Below are 18,803 nucleotides of genomic sequence, written 5' to 3' on the forward strand. Positions count from 1 at the left end.
ACCACTAGAGCATATTGATTTATTAATCATCGGCTATTGGATGTCAAACATTTGGTAATTTTGACATATAGTCTTAGAGAGGAAAGCCGCTACATTTTTTTCCATTAGTAGCAAGGGATCTTTTATATGCACCATCCCACAGACAGAATAGTAAATACCACGGCCTTTGATATACCAGTCATGGAGTACTGGCTGGAACGAGAAATAGCCCAATGTGCCCACCGACGGGGATCGATCCCAGACCAACTGCGCATCAGGCGAGCACTTTACCACTAGGCTACGTCCCGCCCCATCACCTGTAAAAGTACAGTGGAAAAAAAAGTAGTGAATTAAGCATTTTGATGGGTTAAAACATATTTCCTAAAATGTTGTTTAAAAAACAAAAACAAAACATAATTTGTCAAGCATTTTGACCAGCTAGTACATTCTATGATGTACCATGGCAGAATTTGATGTACCATGTAAAGTATGCTTTCCCTGTGTTCACAAGCAGTAAGATTTTATATCAAAATTAATGGAAAAATAATACATGCCTCGAAATTCAGATCATTTTATAATAACAAAGTATATATTTGATAATGATAAAAATGCTGTTGCAAATCAATTTTGCAATAGCTTTTTGCAGCGGTATTGCCGATAATAATCTCTTTTTATTTACTCGTACCAAAAAACAAATTCATCATTCATTCCATCTCTCCATATATCCATTTATTTGACCAATCCAAGATCAATCAATCCCCCAACCATCATTCGTCTGTCCGTCCATCCATGTCTGTTAGTCCGTCCATCCATCCATCCATCTCCAGCCAGCCAGCGCTTTACAACAGATAACAACATATATTAAAATCCATGTCCATCCATCCAGTGCATTACAACAGATGACAATATACATTAAAATCTATCTGCCTATGACAAGGATAATGTGTATATATTAGATGTATTAAGATGTTACATTGCACCTTGAAGATGACGTAAACTTCCTTGTAGCTGTAGAAGCTGAGCTTGTAGTTCTTCTTGGAGTTGGCCGGCACGTCGATGAAGTCCATGCCCTTCACAATGATTCCTGGATCCGCCTTGTCGGCCTTGAGCACCTCCGTCTTCACGCGGAACCTGAACAATGACCACACATGACAATGAAACAGGCTAAAGGAGCACACAGCAAGGCTGCAGAAAGTACTTGCCAAATGTGGGTACAAATTCTGATGGACAAGTTAAAAAATGCAACAACCAGTCTGTCTTTCTATTTGATTTCATTTTACCATATGTAATGTTGATCACTTACTTAATGTTTTGTCAATATATCTATATATCATTTTAAGTGAAGACACTCTATATTATAATATTGTTAATTTCAAACTGGATTCATATAAAAACTGGTAATAATATTAAATTTAATAAACAAAATGTTACTCTTGGTTTTTTAACTAGAAATAATGATCCAGTTAATGCAATTGTTTGGTTACTAAACACAATTCAAAAGTCATTACAATGCATATGTACCCAATTTAAAAAGATTCAGAAAGAGTTGGCTGATTACTATTGTATAACAAAGACTATTGATTTTTGTAATTCTGATAGATTCACCAAATTTTGGTCAAACTGCCACAATTTATTTAAAATGTAGGTTTTGTTTTGGTTTTCTAGCCAGAATATTGAGTTCATAATTGGCCTCTGTTGTTTTTGTCTTTTGTCTTTTTTTTAATGGGGGGGGGGGGGGGGGGGGGGGGGGAGGAGAGAAGAAAGGAAATTGATACATTAAATCTTCATGTAACTATGTATTATATTTATGTCTATCTTGTATTATGTATGTGGATATCATGTTAATAAAAATGGAGAAAAAAAATTAATAATAATATTGTTAATAATATATTATTCTATAGTCTGGCTTGTAGAAATTCTGGTGGGCTAGTGAAATATTTTCCATTTCTGCACCCCTGACATAGCAATTCACGTCTGCACATATTTGTGAGAAAATAATATTGTATGAGATTACATTTTGTGAAAATTCCGTGCCAACTCAACTAGAGGTCTCTGGTTGACCATACATCTCTGCTGATTTTTATAAATTTTCACCCATTTGTGCATCCATATAAATAATGGAAAAATGCAAAATTGTAGGGCCAAATTCTAATCATAACATACCGGTAATACGGCTTCCCCAGTGTAAACTGTTTAATTGCTCACCAAAATGATGTCATTTTGTCATCTCCTTCTAGTTATGTGTCAGGATTCATGTATTATCCTCGCTGTCACTCAGGCAATACAAAAACCTGACCATGCATACAGTGAAACCTTTCTAAACAGGACACCCATGGGACGAAGTAAAAAGTCCAGTTAAAATGGTATTATATGGCTTAGAGAGGTTCTGTTCTTTACTGATACTTAAAAAGGTACGGGGAAAAATGGCCGAGTTTGAGGGACTTCTGGGATACAGAGGGTATGGTTTGAAGTGTTTCACCGTACTTGGTTTAAATGAAATTGTATTTTATCTGTGGTGGGTATTATATGCAATAAAAATGTCTCGCTTCTCTTGGGTAATCGGTTTTGGAAGAGACACAGTCTTATCCAGCTTCTGAAGTTAGCATGCAACTGCAACTCAGCTATAGATTAAAGAACCTAGCAAATTTTCCTGATCTCTTTTTATGCCGAAATATCAAAGAGCCTATGTAAAAAAACATGAAAAAGCCTAATAGTATGTAAAACGTACCTCTGCTGCTTTTTAAGCCAGTTTTTGACAGGTAGTATTTCAACGTACGATGTCTTACAAGGAATCTCTCGCTGAATTTTTTCATTAGGCTTTGGTGAGTCCGATGTACCCATCAAGGAAAAAAGAAGAGCTCTTCCATCTGGCAATGCAAAGAACAGGGAACCCTAAAAAAAAGAAAAAAAAGTTGAAGTTTGTCTTTTTTAATGTCACCATTAGAGCACATTGATTTATTTATCATCAGCTACTGGATGTCAAACACTTGGTATTTCCCTATGTACTGTAGTCTTCAAAGCAAACCGGCTACATTTTACCATCAGAAGTAATGGATCTTTTATATATGCACTTTTCCAAAGAAAGGACAGTACATACCATGACCTTTGGTATACCAGTCATGGGCTACTGTCTAGGATGGAATTAAAAAAAGAAAATCAAAGAATTGATCCAACCCATGCACCTCAAGCAGACACATGTAGAGGGAGGCTTTAGGTGGGTTTGCTCAAGGAAATTTCTTTCTTTTTCGGTCCATTGTTTTGGTAATCGATAGGTCAGGTTTATTAGTGGTGTGGGGGAGGTGGGTTCACTCTTTTTTCTGTTTTATTAAAGGTATAAATACTATTAAGAGGTAAAAGACATTATGGCTAAAAACCAAACAGAAAGAAATTCTGATGTTATACTTCCAGTACATTGTTTTGTTTTGATGGGTCAATAGATCTTTTTGTTGTGTTTTTGTTTTTGGGGGGAGACTTTTTTTCCTTTTAAAAAAATGTATAAAGTTAAAGTTTGTTTTGTTTAACTACACCACTAGAGCACATTGATTTATTAATCATCGGCTATTGGATGTCAAACATTTGTTAAGTTTGATATATACTAGTAGTCTTTGAGAGGAAACCCGCTACATTTTTCAATTAGTAGCAAGGTATCTTTTATATGCACCATCCTACAGACAGGATAACACATACCACAGCCTTTTTTATATTACCAGTCATGGTGCACTGGCTGGAACAAGAAATAGCCCAATGGGGCCCACCGACTGAGATCGATTCTAGACCGACCGACCATCCAATGAGCGCTTTACCACTGAGCAACGTCCTGCTCCTAAATGTATAAATACTGTTAAAAGGAAAAAGACATTATGGCTAAAAACTGAATAGAGTAGAGATGACAGATACAAGTGAATGAATCGGGTAACAGCAACTGTTTCATATCACGAGAGCTGGTCAATACAACCGTCAGCTCAGCTCGGTCTTGTGTAGGTTTAGAGCTTTATATTGCTTTTACTTGCTTTAAAATAAATGGGAGCAAAGTGGGAATGCCCTAAATTATTTATATTATGTAAATATTTCAATTTATTTGTCATTGTATACACATTACATGTTTATATTATACAGTATGCATTTAATTTTCAAACACTCCCGAAACTAATGGATTTATGAATTACAGCAAACTAACATATTTTTAAAGATGGCTTACTTCGTTAGTTTAAATTATAAAATTATGTTTTATCTATGTATGTCTCCTTCTGTTGCAGAACTTCTTTATTCTTTTATTCTATGTAATACATGTATATGACACACAAAAAACAGTTCACAAAAATCTTTATAGGTTGTCCAACATACTTGACCCACCCCAACCACTTTTGACTAACTTGGTTCACTACTTTTTATTATTAAAAAAAAGTTTATTATTCCCAGCAACATATGTGATGTCAGGATATATTCACGTCATGTTTTTTGCTGTAGACATTTTTTTAACTGCAGCAGTTGAACTGGACAGGTTTTCTTTTTAACAAATTGCTCAAATTACACCAAATTCTTTTTCTTTTTGTTTAGGTTAGGTACCAATCATAATAATAATATTTATCAATAAAATAATATGTTGTGTTTCCAGTTACCCACTAACACTATGCTAGGACGCAGAATTTATTCAATATGTTTTATTGCTCTTTGCCAAAACCAGTTCAACTGCATGATTTTAGAAATTAAAAAAAAGAGAAAAAAGTCACAGCCTACCTACATTGTACCTACCCTAAAAAAAATTCACATGTAATGACAAACACATATTTGTTTTGTTTTTTGGCCTAACAATGATAATTTTGTTCCCCCCTCACCTGGTGCTTTTTGGTGGTGTCTTTCGTCATGGTCAGTGGCTTGTACACTATTGGGAAGTGTTTGCTCTGCTGTGGTTCCACCGTGAAGAACGGAGGCCCCGACCACTGGTCCCCGTCGATCACTGGCTTCAGCTCCCATAGCTGGTTGGTGCGGTTGTGTATGGGGATATTCTTCATGTCTTTCTGTCGCACGTTCGTCTGGAAGAACTGGGTGTCCTTGTATGGCGTCGCACTCGTACATATCCCATACAGAGTCATGGTCAGAGGGGGATGGTCTCCCCCTTTCAGAAAACACTCCAGTTTCTAAGAAAACAAAAAAAAAGAAAACAAAAAGAAAAAAGAAGAAAATAAAGACATTAATGCAATTGAAAAACATATACAACACTTAATAAGCTACAATTTTAGTTTATTAAATCAGTAAGTTTATAAAATAGGCCATCTTCTATATACATATAATATACATGGTGACTATCTTACATAGCTATATATTAAAACTACATTTAAACAGTCAGAGATAACCAAAGGAAGGAAATATATTACATACAAAAGAAAATGAAAAACAAAAGAATGAAAGAAATAGTGATGCAAGAGGTTACACAAACAATACTTCACGTGTAGTCAAACTCTCATTATCACACTTACGAATAATCCATATGGTGATTTTAATTATACTTTATTACCCATATGGTTAAAAATATCTTGGTACATATCAAAATGATACGTCTTCCTAGAATGCTAAGTGGGATGTAACACTTCGATGTCACACAATAACGGGAACGTCAACAAAACGAATCGAGTGATATAAATTAAGATCGATTATGGGTAATAAATAGGATGTTAAACTTACTAACATTTCGTATCATGTTTATTGTCACTCGCTAAAGCTCGTGACAATTGAAAATCATTTCACTCAGGACATAAACATGATACAAAGTGGAAGCTCATTTAATATCCTATAATTACTAATCAAAATGATGAGTTTGTTTGATATAATATATTTGAACACAAGTAAATATTTCTTTATTATTAGCAAGTTAACAGTTACATTGCTTAATCATTAAACATTAAACGATGTAACAGTTTAATCTGGTTCTTTGAATGCACTTATTAATAACAGTCTAAGAAAAGTTTGTTAAAAACTGGTCAGCAGTATGTTAAATTACAACAGTCAGTTATGATTTCTTTATACCTGGATGTGACGGTACATGCTCTTAATTTCTTTTCGCCTGTGGCGATATTAATTGTTTTAGAAGGCCGTGTGCAGTTCCAAATGCACTTAGCCCAGGTGGGCAACTTGTTACGTAATACCTTTGCACGACGGTCGTCGAGCTGTACGCCTAATACACACCCAGAGTAGGTGTGGAGGCCAGGTGGCCAGTAGTTACGTAATAACTCCACTAGTGCTGTTTATGACCAGGGGATTGCTCGTGGAATGGCGACATCCAGTCTGACGATCAGAGAAAAATATACCGACTCTGGGAGAGGTGGAAATATCAGATGATACGTGAGGTGCCGCGATGTACCCCCAGGCGATATTCGCTATCTCTGAGAGTTTGAATAAATAGCTAGGGTTTGAGAGATATCTATGAGAAACATATTGGAAGGCGTCCAGGGGGAACGTTAGTCCGTTTGGACTTGGTAAATATCATTTCTGCTCTGTTGTATAACCTTGATGTGATTGATGTGACTTTAAATATTTTAATACTGTATTATACCAATATTATTTAGACGGTGCTGCCGGTCATCTGACGCAGTAATCTGTAGGCTCACTGTCCTAAATAATTATAAAAAGCTTAACCAGTCATCCTAGAGGACCTAGGTAAACTGTAGGTTATTGTCTTTATTGTGATAGGTACCAGTATTAATTCTGTGCTACAAGGTTATTGAATGAGTAGTTAGGGTTAATTAAAAATTAACCAGTTAGGAATAGAGTGTAATTCCTTTATTAATTAAGTTCTCCTGGAAGCGTTTCTCAATTATCACACGTGTGGGTGTTGTGTCACGGTGAAGTGATTAGCATATTGTGTAAACTAGACACCTAGAGATTAACTAATTAAGTGATCAGTTCTGGGTTGTTATTATTGTCGTTAACTACTGCGGCAGTACATTTGTCAGCGTAGGTTAATACAGATTCCAAAGTGTATTGTGTTTTTGTTGTGTTTTCTAGTGAACTAAACGTGCTACAATAATATATACTTTATATAAGATCTTATCTCTGATCATACCTAGACGAGCCACATTAGGGTATAACCGCCCGTTACAGAGAGATCTAATAGATATACATTTAGGAGAGATATTTGGACAATCGTGTTTTATTCAGTTACGGGTATTATAGAATCCTCGTGACACTGGATCTTACCTAACTGGAAATGCTGTCACTAGAGCTAGGCGGTATTGAAATTTTAGTTTCGGTATTGGTATTTTGAGGGTGATTTACCTCAGTATCGGTATGGTATTCATACAATGCTAATTGTGACAGCAATACCGATATTGAGTGGTATTTTCGGTATACTCGGCTTTAAATGCATGTCTGACTTAAGTCTCACCTGCTAATTGTATCTAAATAAAATTAAACTCCATACACAAGGCCCTCATCTCTCTCTTCTTTTCAGCTATTTTGCTTTACTATTACTATTTACTATTTTGTTAGTGCTTTACTAAATGGCAGGAAATTTTTTTCAAAACCACAATTTTGGTATTTTGAGATTTGCTCGGTACAGCAAATCGGTATTGACATGATATCAATACCAGATGGTATATATGGTATACTGCCCAGCTCTAGCTGTCACCATTTATAAAACACTGGAAAATCAATATATTTTTACAAAGTATAACATCTTACTTCATCTTTGATTTCGCTACTTATTTTTTAAACTTAGATCAAATTAGAGATGCTACCACCACTGAAATTACAAAAGTATTAGAAGATCTGACAACATAATATATGAATTGTACAAATTAGAGATGCTACCACCACTGAAATTACAAAAGTATTGGAAGATCTGACAACATAATATATGAATTGTACAATGTGTAATAATCTTACCTCGTATTTGATTTCGCTACTTATTTCCTGAGGCTGGAATGTTACATCAAATGTAACTTCTCCTCCTGCAGTACTGTATCCTTCCACTGGGGAAATGGAAAAATCAGGTGCAAACCTTTTAATGTCCCATCGGAACCTGAGAAAACAAAAAACAATATTAATGTATGCACAGAAATGGAAAAATCATGCCCAAACCTTTTAATATCCCATTGTAACCTGACAAAATGAAAACAGTTTTAATAAATTTAATGCATACCCATTATACATGTTATTAATAATGCAGTCTTTCATGTTTGAAAAGATCAAATGAATGAATGAATGTTTAACGACACCCAGCATGAAAAAATACATCGGCTATTGGGTGTCAAACTATGGTAATGCAAACAAATAAAGTGATGATCAACATCAATATAAAAATTCAAGATTTAAATAAAAACACAGTGTAAAGAACTATGCAAAAATACAAATATCACAGATAGATACTGACTTTTACTAAAAATTTCAATTTTGTGCTGTAATGGCTATTCTCAAAGAGAATGTTACACCCCTTCACCACGGTCAGGTTACAGCACGTGCAGGGGTGAAAAGATCAGGTAGGTGACAATTCACTCTCTTCATAACCTGCAGGCAAGTGATTTGCATACCACAGGAAAAAGCTTGAGTAAACCTTGCATATATTGACAAAAATAAGTTTTGAATAGCACATGCAGACTGAAGAATCATTGAATCAGTACAATGATATTCAAACACTGGCAGCTTTTTTCAAACAACCAGCAGAAGGCAAGCTGTTACCATAGTTTAGGTGGACAATAAATACTCGCAATCGGTTTTTTAAGGAACGCTTGGGCACAAGTGCATTTGCACACCTCAGATGTGAAGGATTGCTAATGGCTTGTGACCTGACCTGACCTGACCTGACCTGATATGACCACTGCTGTATGAACAACCAATGAGAATAAGTTACATAAATGTTTGACACACGTGTAAGGGATGACCTGTTGTAGATTATTATTGGGTCCAACATATGTAGATCACTTCTGAGACTTCAGGGGTCATGACCCAAGTGTTCCAAGTAACCATAAATGGATGATGTCATTTTAGTGCATCAGTTATGTCTATGATATCATTAACTTATACATTTTCAAGCTGAGGCTTTTGGTTTAGTGTTTTCCCATTACACTATATTAAAAATGACTTTTATATAAGGCTGTTTAAGAAATAGAATAATACACTTGTGCCTGTTGGTGATAATTTATCTTACAACTCGTGGTTTTGGGGGAAAGTGTAATCATTCAAATATAAAATTATTATTGTTTTGAAAAAGTGGTCCGAATATTTTTCCCTCATTGGAAGGGGTGGGGCAAGCAGATGCATCCATCATACCCACTCAACACTGGGATATTAACCCTTATCCTGCCGTTGATGTGTATACACGTCAAGCATCATCACAATGACGTCACTTTGCATTATTTTCATTTAAAAATCGTTTTCTAAATTAATTGTTGACATTTTTGTCAAAAACAAAGTAAGAAAATATCAATAAATAGTCTTAGAATGACATATGCAAATATTTGCTAAATTGCTGTTGTACATCTTATGTTTTTTTTTAAACAAAAAATACCCGTCAAATGGCGCGTGCTATTGTTTGTTATGGTTTCTTGTTTTTTGGTAGCGGTTTCTTTTATCTCTACAAAGTTGTCATAATATACTATTATATATGAACTACATTATGACAGTTGCATTAAAATAGAACAAGTATCACTTTTAATGCCTAAAAAAAGGTACAAACACAATCAACTAGTTGTAATCCGACGGCATAAACAGTCATCGAAAAGCGCCATTTCCCTATTTCTATTTATAAACAACAGGTCATGTGACAGCACATTTCCCGCCATACAATTTGACGACAGCAGTAGTATACATGGTTTGCATGTGCTGCTAACTGTTTTCATTAATAATTACAACGTGGTTACTTATACTACAGCAGACGATATTCTAACTAGCTACATGTATGTTTGCTTGAACAGTTACATCGACTATATGATCGAATACGTACATGTGCTCGGTGTTCGGTGTTCGTTGTTGTTTTGTTGTGTGTTGTTTTTCTGCCAGTTTTTCCTTTTTTCCTTTTCAACATGACATATTACATTCACAATGGTATTAATCACTACTGAGTGGATATATATTTTTCATTTTTTTAAAATGAATTACAAACGATAGGTTAAGAATATCTTCTGAACTAGTCTGGGGAATACCTTGACCTACATTATTTTCAATAACCAATCACAAAACATTCTCGTTGCGTGTCACACATAATTATGTGGCGCCACCGGTTTTTTGTTTTATTATTGAAATAGATTACAGCATGTACTATACTGTACCAGTCTTGGATCAAATGATTGTGTGGGGGGGGGGGGGGGGGGGGGAGAGGCGCCGTACATGGCTTTTTATGAATAAGTTAGCGTATACAAGCAGTGAATGTTTTGTAATTATGTTTGTATGGTGGATGACAATTTAAAAAAAAATCAGGCATGTGTGCTGGGATTTTAGGTAGGGGCGTCTGGAGAGCGAATTTTATAGGGGATATGTATTGAATTTGGTTTTGGTTTTTTAATCTGCTCGAAAAGGGACCGGAAAGGGGGTGGGGGGTGGGGGGCAGGCGACCCATTCCCTGCACACATCTGCAAATGTTATAGAGATAAATTAATCATCATGAGGTAAACTGTAGTTGTGTTGGATCTATTGTATTTTGATAAATTTATTAGTACCAAAATCTAAATTTCGGGCGAATATGACAGAGACATTCGGGCAAATTGAGCTGGCCTGAAACCTTTTCATCATGTACTAGTAGTTCCAACATTTCTCTCACAATGCTAGTGTGTAGTGCTTCGTTTGAAACCCTATATTATATATAGCTGGTTGGCAGTAACGCTAAAACTAATAAATGTTGTTTTTTAGTTGGTGGTATTTTCGTTTAATTTGGGCACAAATTAGCCTGCCTTTCTCCCTCTCCCACCCCTGCAAAACAAAACGGGATCTCGTACGCTTATGATTAGTACATCATGCCTGTACGGTACCAATTGGTGTGGATGCGTCGGGGGTATACACACCCTCGCCGCGAGGTCCAATTTTTTTTCCCTTGCAACAGTTATCGACCGTTTGTTTTAGAACATCGACACGGTCCTTCTTTTCGTGTTACGCAACACCCCAAAACAAATCGTGCGGTAACTATATGGACCTATATAAAATGTGAAAATTACAGTAGGATAATGTTTTCAAGATTTACTAGTACTTGTGTGACATCTCAAGTGACCTATTGCGGTAGAGCACATTTTCTACGTCCGCTCGGACTATTGTGCATCACGCATAAACGTTTCATGTTTTTGACTTCTCAAAACGTTCTTAATCAGTTCCAACTACATGTTGTGCCACACCTAAACACATTCTAACCTCCCTCTCCAAGGGCCTAAGTGACAGGGCCCAAAATGAAAAATAAATGAAGCGGCATCAGGGCCGTAGCTAGCGGGGGGGGGGGGGGGGGGCAAAAAAAAATCCGGAAAGCATTATAGAAAATTCTCTTCTTAACCGTTTAAGGAGTTTTAGACTATTAACTACTCAGTTGCCCCCCCTCCTCGCCCCCAAACAAAAAATCCTAGCTACGGCCCTGGGCATAGGCCTAAGCGTACGGGCTCTCATTTTTGTTGGGGTTGCAGGCAGATTTCTGCCAGAGTTGAACGAAAATCCCTGAATCTGGATAACACCAATTATTCATATTAGCTTTACTGCCAAACAGCAGGGCCTCAGCTAACGGCTAGAGGCAATGGTGTATGTGTTTTATTTTTTATTTAACGACACCACTAGAGCACACTGATTTATTAATCATCGGCTATTGGATGTCATACATTTGGTAATTTTGACATACTAGTAGTCTTAGAGAGAAAACCCCCTACATTTTTCCATTAGTAGCAAGGCATCTTTTATATACACCATCCCAAAGACAGGATAGTACATACCATGGTCTTTGATATACCAGTCATGGAGCACTGGCTGGAACGAGAAATAGCCCAGTCTTGCACCTTCCATGCTCATTGGTTCATTGTTTAAATCCTAGTTACAGCCCTGAACAGCTATATATATATATATAGGGTTGCAAATGAATCACTACATATTTTTACATGGATTACAACTAATATTGTGTCAGAGTAAAATGATGGAAATACATTGTGAAAAGGTTTTAGGCCAGCTCATTTGCCCGAAATGCTATACCTGGATAGTATTCAAATAACATATAAAGGCAAATAGATGACCAGTGTATATAACTTGTGAATGTCCCCTTGGTGAGGATGGAGTTCACAATAGTTACATAGAAATTGCATATCCGTGACCCATTTCCTTGTGAATTTGGTCATTCTACCCCTCTCCTAAGGGTGGGGCACAGATAGGGGAAAATTAAGCCAATTGTCGTGTCCAGAAATACCATAAAAATATAAATTTTGCGAATTTCGTTAATGTTGTGTCCCCTGTCCCCCCTCCCCTCAGGTAGGAGACAAATTCATTAAACCATCTATCATATAGACAAATGCATTTAAACGATTATGTCTTCAGAAATACTAGACCATTTCCAACCAAATTTATTTGGAAAACCCAAAACCATAAATTTGGTCATTTTAATCCCCCAAGGAAAATGGGTGCCCCACACTCCATGTGTTTGGTAGTTGTGGTCAGCAATTTACTCGGGTGACCATTTAGATCTATTTTGTATCATGCATAAGTGTTCAACACTTGATACACATTATGTATACGCTACATATTTAATTAGGGCTCACATGTTGATGTTTGTTTGGGTTTAAAATATTTTTTAGGTGAATGGACATTTTACTTCTTTTTTTTACAATTGTGACCGTGTGAAGCACTATTGCAAGTATCTTGTTTCACAATAAATTACTGAAATGCATAAAATACTTTTTACTATTTCTATTATTCTAATATCAGTGTTCAGGGTTTCTGCCCGAGGGTATGAAGGGTAAAATTATGTACCCTAAAATCTTGGGAATGAATGGATATGTTTTAATAATTTTTAGAATGATTATAGTAAGATAGCTTCTGCTTAAAGTTTGTACATGAAATGCAGTGTCCAATTTCAAAAGATTCCAAACCCCATAGTAATAGGCATAGCCACCTAGTAGCGGCAGTTATGATCTGGAGTTTTCAAGTACCCTCAAATTATTGATTACTGGTGTCCTTTACTTTTGACCTTATGACCCAAAAGTTGTATGCACATAGCAAATAGTTTCCAGTTTTACATACCTTACCATGGTAACATAGTTTGCATTGGTTACCATGGTAACAGTTTCAATCTGGGTACCATGGTAACATATAGTTTTGAACTGGTTACCATGGTAACAGAATTAATAAGCTTCATATATCTTTTCTACAGGCATAGTACAATTATGTCACTAAACATTGTTGTTTTTCTCAGTCCTTGAAAATGATATTTTTTTAGAAATTTGTTTTCTGTTATGCATTAGTTACCGTGGTAACATAATTCACAATTTTCACACTTCTCTTGTAAACAGCTGGGAGCTTATTATTACATCATTATACAGTGATTTGTATTCAAATAAATTCATTTAAAACATTTCATATGGGAAATGGTTCCTCTTTTTGCATTGGTTACCATGGTAACAGAATTAATAATGTTCATTTGAAAATGACAAGAAGTGAAAGGGCATATACCTTTTTTAAAATCTTGTGTCATTTGACAAAGCTATATAAAGTAATAGAGATAGTATACATATTTTTAGTGTCTATGTAATGTTGGACACAATGTCCACAAGTTACAAAAATGTGTTGATGGTAGTATGTGCATTTGACCCTATTATTCAAAAACAAAATTGGCTGTCTACTTAATTCTTTTTCTAAATCGAGTAGTATGGTTAATAGATGACACCATAGACTTAAATTAAAAGCAAAATAACTGATTTTAATAATATTACCAGAAATGTATAACGTTTTCATAATTATTTATAAAATGGTATATTGAAAGTTGCAGCTGTTGCCATGGTAACATAAATAATATAACTGACTATAAAATGTTAGTGTTATGTTGGTGGATATTCTTAGTATATATGTGTATAATTTCATGCTGAAATGTCAACTGATTTTAATAATATTACCAGAAATGTATAATAGTTAATGTTGGAAATTATGTTCATAATTTACAAAAATGCAATGATAGCCGAATGCGCATCTGACCCTATTTTTCAGACAAACCGCGGTTGTCGACTTAATTTTTTCTTTACATCAAGCAGTATGGTTAATAAATCACAGCATAGACTTAAATTTAATTTTTTGTTTTTGTTTTTAATTAAAGTTTTCATAATTATTAATGAAAATATGGCATATTGAAATTTGCAGGTGTTGCCATGGTAACATAAACAATATAACTGACTATAAAATGTTAGCGTTACGTAGGTGGATATTCTTAGTATATATATGTGTAATTTCATGCTGAAATGTCAACTGATTTTAATAATATTACCAGAAATGTATAATAGTTAATGTTGGAAATTATGTTCATAATTTATAAAAATGTGTTGATAGCCGAATGCGCATCTGACCCTATTTTTCAGAACAAACGCGGTTGTCAACATAATTTTTTCTTTACATCAAGCAATATGGTTAATAAATCACAGCACAGACTTAAATTAAAAGAAAAATATTAGTTTTTAATTAAAGTTTTCATAAATATTAATGAAAATATGGTATATTGAAATTTGCAGCTGTTACCATGGTAACATAAATAATATAACTGACTACAAAATGTTAGCGTTACGTAGATGGATATTCGTAGTATATATGTGTGTAATTTCATGCTGAAATGTCAACTTATTTTAATAATATTACTAAAAATGTATAATAGTTAATGTTGGACATTATGTTCATAATTTACAAAAAAGCGTTGATGACAGTATGTGCATTGCACCCTATTATTCGGAAAAAATGGCAGTCTGCTTAATTTTCTCTTTAAATCAATCAATATATGCTTAATAAATCACAGCATACACTTAAATTAAAAGATTAATTATTAATGAAAAAATTGTATATTGAAATTTGCAGCTGTTGCCATGGTAACATAAATAAAATAACCATCTACAAAATGCTATCATTACGTAGGTGGATCATTATAGTATATATGAGTGTAATTTCATGTTAAAATGCCCATGAATTTTAATAAAATTACTAGAAATGTAGAACAGGTGAAAATTCTTTAAATTTAGCAAAAAGAATGCGGCAGGATAAGGGTTAAAAGGTATGGGCCTTCAGTTTCAAAATTCTTTTTTTTCCCCACAGGCCTGTAGCCACAGCCTCACTTTGATGAAGAGTCCTTACTTGGCATTCATGTCTCCCGTGTTGTACATCACCACTTTGCGCACACTCTGGCCATTCTTAACGACGGCCCCAAACACCACGAGCTCTGTCCCCAAAGATATTTCCATTCCCAGACACAACCCTTTGACCAGAAACAGTGGCTGGGTGAGGTCGTGGTACCCCATGAACACCTGCAATAAAAAAAATAAAAATAAAATTATTATTTAACGACACACTCAACACATTTTATTTACGGTTATATGGCGTCAGACATATGGTTAAGGACCACACAGATAATGAGAGAAGAAGCCCGCTGTCGCCACTTCATGGGCTACTCTTTCCGATTGGCAGCAAGGAATCTTTTATCTGCACCATCCCACAGACAGGATAGCACATACAACATCCTTTGATATACCAGTTGTGGTGCACTGGCTGTGATGAGAAATAGCCCAATGGGCCCACCAACGAGGATCGATCCCAGACCGACCGCGCATCGAGCGAGTGCTGTACCACTGAGCTATGTCCCGCCCCCAACACCTGCAATAAAACAATAGCACACAAGGTACACGCTAACAGATCACAATACCAATCAATTAATCAACCATCTGACACGTGGGTTACATCCACTGAAGATTCAAGCATGTTTGTCTTGGACACATTCTCCAAATTTCCTGGCAGATGAGTCCAAGACAGGGAGGTTAACCATAATACCATGAATCAACAGACTCCACTTACATCTTCCGTGAACTACAGTATCCATGAATCAACAGACTCCACTTACATCTTCCGTGAACTACAGTATCCATGAATCAACAGACTCCACTTACATCTTCCGTGAACTGCAGTATCCGTGAATCAACAGACTCCACTTACCTCTTCCGTGAACTACAGTATCCGTGAATCAACAGACTCCACTTACATCTTCCGTGAACTACTGTATCCATGAATCAACAGACTCCACTTACATCTTCCGTGAACTACAGTATCCATGAATCAACAGACTCCACTTACATCTTCCGTGAACTGCAGTATCCGTGAATCAACAGACTCCACTTACCTCTTCCGTGAACTACAGTATCCGTGAATCAACAGCTAGTATGACTCCACTTACCTCTTCTGTGAACTGCAGTATCCGTGAATCAACAGACTCCACTTACCTCTTCCATGAACTACAGTATCCGTGAATCAACAGACTCCACTTACATCTTCCGTGAACTACAGTATCCGTGAATCAACAGACTCCACTTACCTCTTCTGTGAACTACAGTATATGTGAATCAACAGCTAGTATGACTCCACTTACCTCTTCTGTGAACTGCAGTATCCGTGAATCAACAGACTCCACTTACATCTTCTGTGAACTGCAGTATCCGTGAATCAACAACTAGTATGACTTCACTCACCTCTTCTATGAACCGCAGTATCTTTGATTCAGCAGCCAATATGACTCCACTTACCTCTTCTGTGAACTGCAGTAACCTTGAATCAACAGCCAATATGACTCCACTTACCTCTTCCGTGAACTACAGTATATGTGAATCAACAGCTAGTATGACTCCACTTACCTCTTCCGTGAACTACAGTATATGTGAATCAACAGCTAGTATGACTCCACTTACCTCTTCTGTGAACTACAGTATATGTGAATCAACAGCTAATATGACTCCACTTACCTCTTCTGTGAACTGCAGCATCCTTGAATCAACAGCTAATATGACTCCACTTACCTCTTCCGTGAACTACAGTATATGTGAATCAACAGCTAATATGACTCCACTTACCTCTTCCGTGAACTACAGTATATGTGAATCAACAGCTAATATGACTCCTCTTACCTCTTCTGTGAACTACAGTATATGTGAATCAACAGCTAGTATGACTCCACTTACCTCTTCTGTGAACTACAGTATATGTGAATCAACAGCTAATATGACTCCACTTACTTCTTCTGTGAACTGCAGCATCCTTGAATCAACAGCTAATATGACTCCACTTACCTCTTCCGTGAACTACAGTATATGTGAATCAACAGCTAATATGACTCCACTTACCTCTTCTGTGAACTACAGTATATGTGAATCAACAGCTAGTATGACTCCACTTACCTCTTCTGTGAACTGCAGCATCCTTGAATCAACAGCTAATATGACTCCACTTACCTCTTCCGTGAACTACAGTATATGTGAATCAACAGCTAATATGACTCCACTTACCTCTTCTGTGAACTACAGTATATGTGAATCAACAGCTAGTATGACTCCACTCGCCTCTTCCATGAACTGCAGTATCCTTCAATCAGTAGCCAATATGACTCCACTTACCTCTTCTGTGAACTGCAGAATCCTTGCCCTTGGTTTGAAGTTGACCTCTATAGATGCACTGCCGCCCTTAGGCTGCAGGACGATATTCTCCTGGGGCTGAATGTTCAGGACACTTGGTGGCAGCAGGGTCTTGGAGCCGCGGGTGATGCCCACTTTGAACTCAATGGGTGCCAGGCTTCTGTTCACTATGGGGATCACCTTTTTCACCTCATCACCAATGCTCCGCGCCCCCAGGTTGACCATTCTGAACTTGGGATCTGCAACTTCAATCTAAAAAACGATGATAACCATAAACAACAGGTCCTTTTCAGTGCTATCATGGTGGTATGTATGTTCTACAAGAGTGTAAAGTCAGAGAGGAATCATGCCCCTAAAAATTATTTTGAACATACATATAGACTCTCTGCGATAAGACAACTCAACCAGTCATATTTCAACTCTAAGAAATGAAGTTCCCAACTGATTTTATCACTTTAGATCTATCAACTGGAAAAGCTTAACAATTATCATATTCAGTTTATTAAAAGAAAACATGGACAATGTTTTTATTGTAACTGTAAATTGTATTCAGTAAATCATTAAAATGGTAAAGATTAAAGTTTAAAGATATCAGAAATGCATTTGTTAAAAAGATAGCACAATGTTTTATAACCCTCAGACTGAATTGGCAAACGTGCAGGGCCACAGTCATGCTTACATCCTTGAAAAACTAAATTCTGAAATTTCACATATTACAAACACCATGGCTAATAATTTAACCTTTAAGTCTGTGCCTTGACCATAAAACTCCACACTGCGTTTATTGAGGCCATCTATGTCGAATATGACAGTTTCGTGGTACTTCACTGCATCCCTTGGGTAAAAGGTGAATGTCACTTCTTGGGTCTCGCCTGGCTTGATCACTCCTGACTTGAAGTTATGATGTAAGTGTTTTGTCGAATCATACAGACAGGACAGACTAAAATAAAACAAATAAACAAACGTTTTAAACTTAAATTAGTTAAAAATTGAGTTGCAGAAAATGACACATCAAAATATCATTGTTTTGAATTGAATAATATGTTTCTGTTACAATTTGAAAACGAAGCCTGTTTATGTCTTACAGGCGTGTAACTATATATACATTTACAATACTTAAACACCTGTCTTACATGCATGTAACTACATACATTTACAATACTTAAACACCTGTCTTACACACATGTAACTACATACATTTACAATACTTAAACACCTGTCTTACACGCATGT

General features: G+C 36.0%; 1 protein-coding gene across 3 annotated transcripts in view; it reads right to left on the minus strand.

The window, feature by feature from the left end:
• The window catches only part of LOC121388868 (hydrocephalus-inducing protein-like), a 237,898-nt gene that overhangs the window by 7,117 nt on the left and 211,978 nt on the right, over positions 1 to 18,803 (minus strand). For all 3 annotated transcript variants that reach the window (XM_041520391.1, XM_041520392.1, XM_041520390.1), the window contains exons 73-79: positions 18,312 to 18,510; positions 17,553 to 17,822; positions 15,253 to 15,422; positions 7,861 to 7,996; positions 4,815 to 5,117; positions 2,708 to 2,871; positions 960 to 1,110 (exon numbers count right to left, since the gene is read on the minus strand). In XM_041520391.1, the coding sequence (XP_041376325.1) occupies positions 960 to 1,110; positions 2,708 to 2,871; positions 4,815 to 5,117; positions 7,861 to 7,996; positions 15,253 to 15,422; positions 17,553 to 17,822; positions 18,312 to 18,510 (1,393 nt within the window). The remainder of the gene's footprint in view (positions 1 to 959; positions 1,111 to 2,707; positions 2,872 to 4,814; positions 5,118 to 7,860; positions 7,997 to 15,252; positions 15,423 to 17,552; positions 17,823 to 18,311; positions 18,511 to 18,803) is intronic.

The sequence above is a fragment of the Gigantopelta aegis genome, chromosome 14, assembly GCF_016097555.1.
Source record: "Gigantopelta aegis isolate Gae_Host chromosome 14, Gae_host_genome, whole genome shotgun sequence".
Classification (NCBI taxonomy): domain Eukaryota; kingdom Metazoa; phylum Mollusca; class Gastropoda; order Neomphalida; family Peltospiridae; genus Gigantopelta; species Gigantopelta aegis.